Below are 12,863 nucleotides of genomic sequence, written 5' to 3' on the forward strand. Positions count from 1 at the left end.
CATAGGAGAGAGAGAAAACTAACTCTCATATTAGAGTGTGAGAGAGAAAACCTCTAACAAACTATCTATTTTTTAACAATTTTTTTTTATTTGATCAAATATATAAGAATTGGAAATACACTCAAACTCTCCAAATATAATAATTAGAAGTACAATCAAATTCTCTAAAAAGGTTCATGTATGTGGGATTGTAGGCTATTAAAAAAGACTATCTTCCATATTAGAGTGCTAGGAGAGAGAAAAAACTAACTCTCATATTAGAGTATCACATAGGAGAGACTGCTTTAGTGTATAAATAGTAGATATGCCTTCTACATTATCCTCTCAACAAATGTTATACACTTGCTGATCTAAGAGGGAGACACAAAATACAGAAGAGGCTCAACTGTACTGTACTTGACTAGGTGCAAACAATAATAGTAAATACAAATAATTGCAGCAATTGAGACTTCGTGTATACTTCTAATAATTTGTGTTTATTCTAAAAGGACGATACACCATTTTTTCTTATATGGATTCTGGAATGTGTTAAATCTGTTCCTGAACAGGTTTGGAACAAAAGCTAAGCGTTCCTGTGAACTGCGTCCCTAAAATGATGGCACATATTTGGTGCGTTCCTGTTTAAAATTTTGGAATGAACTGCACGTGTTAGTTGTGAAAAAGCTCTCCTGGGACATACCTGTTTTAAAAGTTTAATATCTCAATCACAAAAACGGACAACACGAGTTAAATTCATCTAGAGTCACTCTATGTAAGAAATAATGTATATGTTTTTCATTTTCATAGCACCTGTTACCCTTTGCCTTTTGTTATATATTCCAATATCTAATCTCGACAAATGCAAGACCATTTGAGCCGCTGCTAGCTCCAAAGCCCAGACCCCCTTCACTTGCTATATTGAGGTGAAGATGGCATGTATTTCTAAGCAGGTACCCTTAGCGAAAAGGTGAGGTGTATAAATGTGTATGGATTTTAACTTATAGAGCCTTTCAGTTTTTTCGCAAAATCAAGATTAAATTAAAAGAACTAATAAAGCCAGGAATTCTTGTTTTGCAGGTTAGAAGGTAAGGTAGCACTAATAACTGGTGGTTCTAGGTGTGTTATCCAAAATTACAACCTATAAACTCCTCTCCTCTCTTTCTCTTTTTTCCTCTCTTCTTTTTCTTTTCCTCCTTCTATATATACTTCCTAACCGCCCTCTTTCTTTTAATCGCTCCCATCTCTTCTCGACCGTTCTTACGTTTCCATGATCTCCTTACGCGTGCCCCACGCCCCGGAACCGAACCCACACTGTCTCCTCGAGAGATGTGTGGTTCGCTCTGATGCTCCAGACTCTTTCTTTCCCCTATCTAACATCTCCCTCAAATCATAGTACCTCCACTGATCTTCTCGTACTTCCAGAGTCCGCGGCCTTCACATTATTCGCGGACTATACCGTTATGTTGCCCCAACCCAGGACACACCAGTCGTCTTAGTAGTCATATATTAGGCTGATACAGATGCCCCCTCTCGGTCCTCGGACCCATAGTTCGGGGTCCGAGATACTTTCTGCCAACTGAAGCCACGGATCTCTGGTACCTGTCCTAGAGCCCATCACCAAGCCAGATGAAGGGGTCCGGTTAGCCAGTGTTGGGTCCTTTCTTTAGGGCCACGTGTTCTCCTGACTTTGATTTGATAACTCTATACCCCTCGCGTGCCTCGCACGCCTCTAGCAATTATGATAGCGTGCGGAACCTGTCGCCTCGTTCTTAGCCCCTCCACGTGTCACCCCTTGTTGGCCCCTCTTTCTGATTCTTCGGTTTTTGTATTCTAGAAATTACTGCTTTACCCCTGCCGCTTCGAAACTCGTTCAAACAATTCCTTTTCTCTCTCAAACCCTTCCTTTTCTCTCTCACTCCCTTTTGTTTCTTCTCACTTAAACCTTTCACCTTCATCTCTCTCTATTTTTCATTTTGGGATCGCTGGCTTTCCTATCTTTCTTCTTCCTCTCGGTGAATCTCCACTGCCTTTGCTCCTGATTCGATTCTTACTACTCTCTTTGCTCGCTGCTGCCTCGTAAATCAGGTTCGTTTCTTCTTTCCTTTATCTCTTGAACTTTTATTATACCATTGGTTTGGTTGTTCTCTAGTGCTTTGTGGATTCTTCCACTTGCGTAGCTTAGTCCTTTCATCTTTTCCCTTCTACGACTAGTGTAATTTGCATCATGTCGGCTTCTGAGTCGGCAATCACCTCCGCCGCCAAATCCGTTAGATCTAGTTCTCCTTCCTCCAGATCCAGTAGCCCTGTTGTTGTGAGATCTGAGTCCGCGGCCTCAGATTCAGACTCCCCAATCGCTATCCCTTTCACGTCTGGGAGATCGTTCAAACTCCCTCCGCCCCCTTCACACTATCGCCGACCCAACTTGGCTGCGGTTAAGGCGGCTTATGGTATCCCAGACGATGTGATTTTGGAGCATGTGCCCGGGATTACCCACTTCCCACACTTGGTCAAACCTCGGCCAGGCGCTCTTGTCGCTACCGTAGGGCAAATCGTGGCCGGTCTTCGGTTTCCTCTGTCCCTATTAGACGTAGAGGTTTGCAACCATTTCAATATCCCACCGTGTCAAGGTATTGGAAACTTCTGGCGTGTTATGTACGCCGCCAATTTCTATAACAAAACCCACTCCCCAACCATCCAACTCCGCGACATGATCTCCCACTATTACCTAAAGAAGAGTACCAAATTCGGTAGTATAGGCTACCAATCCTTCTGTAGTCGTCCGCGAAAGAAGTCCTTTGTTCTCAACATCACCTCTTCCGACAAAGTGTGGCACCACTATCCGCTGTATGTGTCTGGGAGCTTCCTGTCCGCTGACCTTCCCCCTGAAGTATCTCTGAGACATTTACATTTTCTCTCGAGCGGTAAGTATGGACCGCCCGCCTATGTTTTCTTTTTATGTATTCCCATCGCTCACCCCAATGTTCTTTGCATGGGCACAGGTTGGAGACCAGACTCACACTCCCAGCTATATTTCGGTGTCAATTCCGCCATCTTCCAGAGTCTTCGCGACCTGGGAAGTGATCAGTGTGAAGTTCTAAGTATCGATCCGGAGAAAGGCACTCCTCTTCTTCTGGACCCGTCTCTCAAAGACTTCGGCAAGTACCAAGGCCCATTCTACCGTCTACCTCCTCCCAAAGAAAGGTTGCCCAAAGCTTCCCCCCCCAAATTCAAGAAGAGGGGATATACCAAGAAGATTTCTCATTCCAAGGCTGCTGCAAAACGGGCTGCGGCCGCTCATCAACCTCAACGCCCCTCCAGAACCTTTCCAACTAGCACCCCCGTGCCCCGGCCCCTTACTCCTCCATCGCTGATTGGGAGGACGATTTTTAAGCTGCTGGTCCTACTTCCCCCACCGCCCCAGCTATGGACGCCACCAAGTTGAAATTGTGGGACAGTGACGAAGAAGAGGGCGAATCTGATTCCGCCGCCAAGAGCCCGCCAGCCAAGAGAAGCAGAACGGCGGGAACCTCATCTGCCCCTGCTGCTCCCCGTACCAAGATTGCCCGCGCCCTCGACTTTCCACTGCGTCCGTGCAAGGAAGTTGCCCCTGTCGCTCCTGAGGTTTGGCGCCCTGAATTCAAAGCTAGGGATCGGGCAGTCACCACCCGCGACTCAGCTCTGGATAACGCTGCAGTCGCTACCACTCTGTTCTTCAGCCCCCATCTACCTCGTGACCAAGCCTATGGCGACTCTGGGACCTTCCCTGCCCACCGCGTTGCCATCTATACAGGCTGGGAGAAGGTATGCCTTAGTCCCCTATTATCTTGATATATATATTTTGTTTGGTGGATAAGATACTTAACGTCTCCTTTGTGTACAGCTGAGCTTGGATGTAGGCTACGTCATCCATGGTCTCACCAGTACCCTGGAAACTCTGGAGGCTGTGAAGCAGGAAATACATGGGCCCGAGGGCTGGAAAATACGATATGAGCGTCTGGAGAAAGATCGCGATAATGCTCGCCTCGCCGCTCTTAAATCCCATAAGCTTCGAGCCAGGAGGAGGAGGAGGCCTTCAATCAATCGCCTCGCGAGGCTGCGGTCCAAGATGGAGGCGAAGACAGCCAGAGGCGGCGCCTGCTTAAACCGGAGCAATCGCTGAAGGTTACGTCCGATCGTTTCCGTGTTTTGGCTGAAAAGAAGATAGCCAGAGAATTGCAGCACCAGCTCGATGATCTCACTGCTGCTGGGAGACTCCTCCCCTCGCCCTCTTCAACCCCTGTTCCAGAGGTTGGTCCTTCAATGGCCTCTTCGCCGCCCCCTGGGGGTGATCTCAACACTGGATCCGCGGCCGAGGACGCTGTGGTGGTAATATCTGAAGGTTCTCCTCATAAAGGCATAGCTGGGAATCCCACTTTACCAGACACTGCTGCTGAACATTAAATTAGAGATTGTTTCTTTGTGTTCACTCATCCTATTCATATTTTGTTCTCACTCATTTTGTATGTACTTTATGTCCCGTATTTCTGGGTGATCCCAACGGGCTCACACTTATGCTTTCATTTTAACTATCCCGCTCGCGGTATTTTCTTCCTTTTATTTCATGGCACTGTGTTTGAACCATACTATACGACTGTTTTCACCACTCGCTTCAATTGCCCTAACTTAACCTCTCGTTATATAAAGATCCTCGGGGGCAACTCAGTTTGCCCCCATGTTGGATACGAATCTTGTTGTCCGCAAAGGGCTCCCCCCCCCCCACTCTCTGATGGGCTCCTGATTAAGGGCAGCTCAATTTGCCCCCAAGTCAGATTTGGACCTCTTTGTCCGCGAAGGGCTCCACCCCCCCCCGGCTATCTCAGATGGGCTCCTGATTAAGGGCAACTCAATTTTCCCCAAGTCAGATTTGGACCTCTTTGTCCGCGAAGGGCTCCACCCCCCCCCGCTATCTCAGATGGGCTCCCGATTAAGGGCAACTCAATTTGCCCCCAAGTCAGATTTGGACCTCAAGTCCCCCGAAGGGCGGCTCCGCCCCGCTATCTCTGTCCGACCATGAACCGCATTTAAGGCAACTCAGTTTGCCCCCCCAGTTAAAGTGGGACCTCCTCATCCATGGGCAATTTCTCTACACCTTTGCAATTAACAACGCAGCAAACAAATAGGCAACATGATACTCTATTCATTGATAAATTTTATACTCTAAACATTATAATAAAATGTCGCTACATTACTAGAGGCCGCTACCTTGGCCGTTGATTCCCACACATTACATGTTGTCACTCAAAGAAACTTTTTAACATTCTGATGTTCCAAGGCCTCGCGATATCCTTTCCCTGAAGTGTCTGCAGCCGATATGTTCCTGCACTCCCCTTTTCTGCCACGGTATAGGGTCCCTCCCAATTAGGCCCTAACTTTTCGTCCACCTCCTTTCTAGTCGACGGTGTCACTCTCCTCAAAATGCGATCCCCCACCTGAAACTGTCGAGGCCTCACTCTCTTGGCATATTGTCTTTGCAATCTTCTATGATATTCCTCCAATCGGATGCGGGCTGTGTCTCTCCTCTCCTCCCTGAGATTCAGATCCGCGGTCAGTACCATATCATTGATCCCCTCCTCCACCACTCTTGTCTGGGTTGTGGCTGCCACCATCTCTACTGGAATCACTGCTTCTACCCCATATGCCATGGAAAATGGCGACTCCCGAGTGGGCGTTAAGCGGTGTAAGTTCGATATGCCCACAAAGACATGATTTAACTTCGTCCGCCCATGAACCCTTTTTTTTTCCTCCGGTTTTTTTTTTTTTTTTCAGATTATCCATGATTGTCTTGTTGGAGGATTCTGCTTGCCCATTCCCTTCTGGGTTATAAGGAGCCGCGAATCCTTGTTTTACCTTGAACGCCTGAAGGAATTCTCACACCTTCCCCCCCGTAAACTGTGTCCCATTATCGGCAATTATGGTGTGTGGCAACCCGAACCGGCATATTATATTTTCCCATAGGAATTTCTTCACTTGTTCCTCCTTGATCTGTTGGAGTGCCACACCCTCTACCCACTTGGTAAAATAATCAGTCGCTGCTAGCATATACCTTCGTTTTCCACTGGCCATTGGTTGCGGTCCTACAATATCCAGTTCCCACATCGCGAACGGCCAAGGACTATATACCTTGTGCAAAGTTTCAGCGGGTGCGTGTATCAGTGGTGCAAATCTCTGGCATTTCTCGCACCTCTTAGCATATTCGGTCGCTTCTCTCTTCAGGTGTGGCCAAAAATACCCCTGGGACAACACCCGATGCGCCGTCGTTCTTCCTGCCGAATGGCTCCCACAGTCCCCCTCATGAACTTCTGCTAAGATCTCTTTCGCCTGACGCGAAGCTAAACATCTCAACAACGGTCCGCTGACATTCCGTCTGTACAGGTCTCCTTCCATTAAAATGTATCTTTGCGATACCTGCTCCATTCTCCTTCGCTCTCGTCTATCCTCGATTTCTCTCCCCAATAAAAAATCTTTTATGGGCTCTATCCACCCTGGCTCTTCCTTCATGGTCATTCCTACCTCGGCAATCCCGGAGGTACTTGGTTTGCTTAACACCCTGACCTCAATTGATCTGCCCTCGGACCCAGGAAGCACCGCGGCTACATATGCCAATCGTCGGCAAGATGTCCGTTTCACCGCGGCCCTAAATGAGCGAACCGGATTTTGCCAAACTCACTCGCTTTCCTCTGTAATACCTCCAGGTACTTTGCCATCCTGGGGCATCGGGCAGTGAATTCTCCATTCATCTGACAAATTACCAAGTTGGAATCGGAATATACTGTCAGCTCCTTCACTCCGAGATCCGTGGCCAAATCTAGCCCAGCTATCACCACTTCATACTCTGATTCATTGTTTGAAGCCGCGAAGCCCAACTTCATCGATAATTCAAGTCGATTATTCTCCGGGGTGACTACCACCACTCCAATCCCATTTCTTGTATCTGTTGCGGACCCATCTGTGAATACCCTCCATCCATTTCTCATGTCCCATGGGTCTAACACATCCTGCTTCGTCTCTCCCTCCGGCTCCATGATCATATTGTCCCCCCAAGTTGGGTCTTCGGCGGGGAACTCTGCCAAAAATTCTGCCATAGCTTGTGCTTTTTCCGCTGTCCGGATTTGGAATTCAATGTCATATGCACTCAACAGCACGACCCATTTCAGCATTCTCCCTGATTTGTCCGCCTTTAATGCCTGTTTGAGAGGCAAGTTAGTCACCACAACCACAGAATGAGCATCGGCGGCAAGGCTTCTTCAATTTTAACGCAGAAAACACCAAGGCTAATGCAAATTTCTCAACTTTGCTGTATCTGGTCTCTGCATCTAACATTGTTTTGCTCTGGAAATACACCGGCCTTTTTGCCTTGTCCACCACCCTTATTAACACAGAACTAATAGCATATTCTGACACCCCCAAGTACAAATACAGCTTTTCCCCTTGCCCGGTCGCGACAAAATAGGAGCCTTTCCCAAATAAATCTTCAACTCTTGGAAAGCTTGTTCACATGCCTCGGTCCACTGAAAGTCAGATGTTTTTCTCAAGAGTCGGTACAACGGTCTACACTTGTCTGACGACTTGGAAATGAACCGGTTGAGGGCCGCAATTCTTCCCGCAAGCATTTGAACCTCCTTCACATTTTGGGGCGATTGCATTTCCACTAACGCTCTGATCTGGTCCGGATTAGCTTCTATTCCGCGGTATGTGACAATATATCCCAAAAATTTTCCAGAAGTCACCCCAAATGTGCACTTCTCAGGGTTCAACCTCAGCCTATATTTTCGCAATATCGCGAAGGTTTCTTTCAATCCCCCCAGATGCTCCTCCTCAGTCATGCTCTTCTCTACCATATCATCTATGTATATTTCCATACTCCTCCGGATTTTGCATTCAAACATCTTCTCCCCTATCCTTTGAAAAGTTGCCCCTGCATTTTTTAGTCCGAAAGGCATTCTGGTGTAACAATACATTCCTCCCTCGACAATGAACGCGGTCTTCACCTGGTCTGGGCCATACATTACCACTTGGTTGTACCCCATGGAGGCGTCCATGAATGAGAAAAATTTGAACTCGGCCGTGTGGTCCACCAGTTCGTCTATCCGCGGCATAGGATAACAGTCTTTCGGGCACTGCTGGTTGACATCAGTAAAATCAACACACATTCGTACCTTCCCATTTTTCTTGGGTACCGCGACGATGTTTGAGAGCCATTCGGTGAACTGACACTCTCGGATGATTCTTGCGGCTTTCAATCTTTGCACTTCCTCTCTTATCCCTTCTGCATACTGCGGTCTTATTCCTCTCATTTTTTGTCGGACGGGTTTGGCCCCTTCTCTCATGTGCAGCCTGTGACACGCAAAATTGGGATCCAATCCAATCAAGTCCTCAATCGACCACGGGAAAACATTGCTGTTCTCTGTTAACAACTCAACTAACTTTGCCTTCCAACTCTCTGGCCACTCGGCCCCAACAGACACCAGTTTCTCCTCTTCCCCCTCACCCAGATTCACGGTCGCAGTCTCGTCTAAGGTCTTTTGTCCCACAGACCCATCTCCCTTAGCCATCGCAGTCAGTAATTGCTATCTTTGGGGACTCGCTTTCCCCCCTCGCTTCCTTTCTCCGGTCGCGGGGTCAATTCTTTAACCACCACCTGGTGAATATTTTGAGCGGCGACCTGGTCCCCTCTTATTTCATACGTTCCCCCATTAGTCGGAAAGCGGATCACCTGGTAGTATGTGGATGGAATCGCTTTCATTTCGTGGATCCATCTTCTCCCCAAAATTGCATTATACTGTGAAGCGGCGTCCACTATCATGAAACGAGTGAATACCGTCACCGGTCCCGCCGTTACTGGTAATAATAATTCCCCCATGGGCTCGGTTCTGCTTCCATTAAATCCGAACAAATTGGTTCTTGGGGGCTTTATCTGCCTCTGTTCGATGCACATTTCCTCCATTGCGCCTTTAAATAGCAAATCTACTGAACTCCCACAATCTATCAAAACCCTCTTCACCATATAATTACCCACTGCTACCGTAATCACCAAAGCATCCGTGTGAGGCGCGGTTACTGCTTCCAGATCCTTCGGGGTGAACTCTATCCTTCCATCGCCTAGGGCGTTCCCTGGCACTGGTCGCGGAGCACACGAAACCTCATTTATCTGCTGTAAGCTGGCAGTCCTCCGCACCTTATCCCTGTGTGCATTCCTCCCCATTGTCTCCCCACTATATATGACATTGATTGTTCCTAATATTCTGGCCACGACTGGTGCTCTGTCCACTGGGTGTATCTCCTTGATAAATTCCCTTAACAATCCTTTCTCTAACATTCTTTCTATCAACCATCGCAGCGCGAAACACTCATTTGTAGTATGATTTCTGATCTGATGGTAAGCACAAAATGGTTTATCTTCTATTTCCCTGGGTATGCTTCGCGGACCTTCATAATGCTGCATCCCTTTAATCAGTGGCAAGATTTCGTCCAGTGGTTTGTTCAACGGTGGACTCTACGTCGCTGATATATGGTTTTCGTTCGCGGATCTCCCTCCTAACTTGATCTCTGCCTCTCTCCGATTTGCGGGCCGCCTATCTATAGGCTCCCCCTTCTCTTATCGCAGCCTTCCCTTTGCCTTTCCGGTCTTCCTGTTCTACACTTTGTATTGACTTCTCTGACTTCCTCGGCTCCTTAGCATTTCTCTGCAACATATCCTCATAGCGGATGTACTTCTCCACTTTCGGATACAACACATGCAACATTGTAACCTCAATTTTGGATACAGACTCGTGGACTCTGGTTCCCTGCTTCAGTCCATGCTAGAAAGCAATGACTGCGGTGTGCTCGTCCAGACTTTCTACCCTTAGGGTCTCCTCCTTGAATCTACACAAGAATTCCCTGAGTGTCTCGCCGGACTTCTGTTTGACGTTAAATAGATCCGCAATATCCACTACCCTTCGTTTCTGATGGATAAAATGGTCTACAAATGCTTGCTCCAACTCCTCGAACTTGGTTATACTCCGCAATGCCAACCTATAATACCAGTCTGACGCTCCACCCTTCAAATTGGCGGGAAACATCATGCAACGGAGCCCATCATATTTAATCTCTTGCCACAACGGCATCTGTTGCCTGAAATGGTGCAAGTGGTCCGCGAGGATCCCCTTTCCGTCGTATCTCTCGAATCTTGGTTGCGCGCGAATCGCTTGGCACCTCGGCGTTCAATTTGCATCGGCCGGTGGATTCGATTGAGTCTAGCCACCACCTTCTTCACCACCACTTGACTTTCCCTCTCCGCCACCGATTCATTTCTCTGTCTTTCGATCATCGCTTGACCATCTCCATGGTAATGCCTTCCCCAGATCGCTGATGGTTTATGGCCGCACTTCCTCATGTTGGCCTTCTACTTCACTTCATTTTTCTAGCTCCCTTATCTCCTCCTCCCCCCCCGTGGATTCCTTTCTCTCCTCGGACTCTCATTCTCATTTCTCAACCTTCCTATCTCTTCCTCAGAATAGCGTTGCTTCCCCGCAACCTCGGGAACTTCCTCTTCCAACTCCTCCATCTCCTCCATTTCCACACTCATGGTTTCATCATCAGCCCCCTCAGTCCTCACTTTTTTGGATCTCCCTCTTGTTTTCTTCGCTATGGTTGCCATCTTTACACCTTCTTCTTAGCACTCACTTGATCGTATGCTTTTCTCTCGGTCCCCACAGACGGCGCCAAATGTGTTATCCAAAATTACAACCTATAAACTCCTCTCCTCTCTTTCTCTTTTTTCCTCTCTTCTTTTTCTTTTCCTCCTTCTATATATACTTCCTAACCGCCCTCTTTCTTTAACTGCTCCCATCTTCTCTAACCGTTCTTCTGTTTCCATGATCTCCTTACGTGCCCCACGTCCTGGAACCGTCCACCTGTCTCCTCAGAGATCGTGTCTTGGCTACAGTGCTCCAGCTCTTTCTTTCCCTATCCAACATCTCCCTCAAATCATAGTACCTCCACTGATCTTCTCGTACTTCCAGAGTCCGCGGCCTTCACATTATTCGCGGACTATACCGTTATGTTGCCCCAGCCCAGGACACACCAGTCGTCTTAGTAGTCATATATTAGGCTGATACACTAGGGGAATTGGTGAGACGACAGTGCGATTGTTTGTTAGCCATGGTGCTAAAGTAGTCATTGCAGACATTTTAGACAACCTTGGCCACTCACTCTGCAAGGAGATAGGCTTGGGAGAAAATGTATCGTTCATTCATTGCGACGTTACTCAAGAAAATGATGTCAGAAATGCCATTGATACCACCGTTGCTAAACATGGGAAACTTGATATCATGTTCAATAATGCTGGCATCAGTGGCGAATTTGTTCAAAGTGTCGTGAACTGCACAAGCGAAGATTTCAAGAGAGTCTTCGATGTAAATGCCTATGGTTCATTCTTGGGTGCTAAACATGCCGCGAGAGTGATGATCCCAGCAAAGAAGGGAAGTATAATCTTCACAGCAAGTGTTGCTTCGGTTATAGCTGGAGGAATACCGCACGCGTATACTATGTCAAAGCATGCTGTGGTAGGATTATCAAAGAGCTTGTGTGTCGAGTTGGGACAACATGGAATAAGAGTGAATTGTGTTTCTCCTTATGCAGTTGCAACAACAATGACGAGGAGCATGGTGAATGTTGAGGAAGACAGAGAGGTGGAGGAAATATTTGGTAAGGCTGCAAATCTAAAAGGAGTACAGCTGAAGGCGGATGATATTGCAGAGGCAGTGCTATATTTAGCTAGTGATGAGGCTAAGTATGTGAGTGGCCTTAACCTTATTGTTGATGGGGGTTTCAGCACTACAAATCCTACTCTTCCCCAACCATGAGACCATGATAAAATGTAAAAGTTGGTTTTTCTAATTATGTTGTGTGAGTTTCTCTCTGAAACAACTAATTTGTATTTGTATTATGAATGCTTAATTATTATTAAGAGGTTCTTGCATTAAATCTACCATGATTAAGTCGCTTAGTGTATTAGGTTCAAAATCCAAATAAGTTTATCAGGGGGAAAATTTAGGAAAAGAAATTGGTAAAGAAATTTATCAAGTAACACTAAAAGGGTTGTAGACTTGTAGGAACCAAAGACACGCAAATGAAACACACAGCGTTAGATGTGAAAGGATGCTCACTAGTTTTCAAAGGGAAAACCTACCGATTTAGATACCTTGCATTAGATTGGCCGAATGTAATTAATGCGTATGATCTGTACCGGTAGGTTTATTGAGTAAGGATTTGTAGTTTCATTTTCAAGTGAGGATCTCACTAACCAGTTGTACTTTTTGTGTTGTATACACCCTCCAAGTGTATATTACTTATCCGGAAAAAAAAAAAACAAAGGAACCACAAATTTGCAAGTCCAAAATTATCATAATGAACAATCTGGTAAACGATTTTTTTTTAACATAGCTCTAGCAGGAGCACCTTCTCCCATCTAGAAGAGATATTTGTTTATTGTGTGCTCCTACTGGCCAAGCATCAAATCGAAAATACCAACAACCGGGTAGCTTCTTCTTGTTACCAATTAAATATATGCGGATCCAATCACCATCTTATAATCTTCAAATAAGAATCAATCATTCAGTCCCTTGTCATTTGATTAATTGAGTTTGCATTATAGAGAGAGAAGTATCCAACGTGGATCAGTTCGTGGGATATCTTTGAAACTTCAAGAAGAAGAGAGAGAAAGGAGGATGGATTTTTTTTTTTTTTGCACAAACTTTCCTTTCCATTAACCAAGAGCAAAAAGTTCGTACAGACATGACTGGACATCATAGAACCCAAGTTTCACTGCCGTAGGAACTTGGCTGTTACATACTATCGACCAG

The 12,863-nt window shown here is 46.4% G+C and overlaps 1 protein-coding gene across 1 annotated transcript; it reads left to right on the forward strand.

Moving 5' to 3' along the window:
• The first annotated feature begins 825 nt into the window (after positions 1–825).
• On the forward strand, positions 826–11,967 carry LOC147482975 (secoisolariciresinol dehydrogenase-like). The gene is made up of 3 exons (XM_086577010.1): positions 826–946; positions 1,057–1,095; positions 11,123–11,967. The coding sequence occupies exons 1-3, from the start codon at positions 909–911 to the stop codon at positions 11,862–11,864; spliced, it is 819 nt and encodes a 272-aa protein (XP_086433136.1). The 5' UTR covers positions 826–908; the 3' UTR covers positions 11,865–11,967.
• Positions 11,968–12,863: the final 896 nt, after the last annotated feature.

The sequence above is a fragment of the Coptis chinensis genome, chromosome 8 (genome assembly GCF_015680905.1).
Source record: "Coptis chinensis isolate HL-2020 chromosome 8, ASM1568090v1, whole genome shotgun sequence".
NCBI classification, from domain to species: Eukaryota; Viridiplantae; Streptophyta; class Magnoliopsida; order Ranunculales; family Ranunculaceae; genus Coptis; species Coptis chinensis.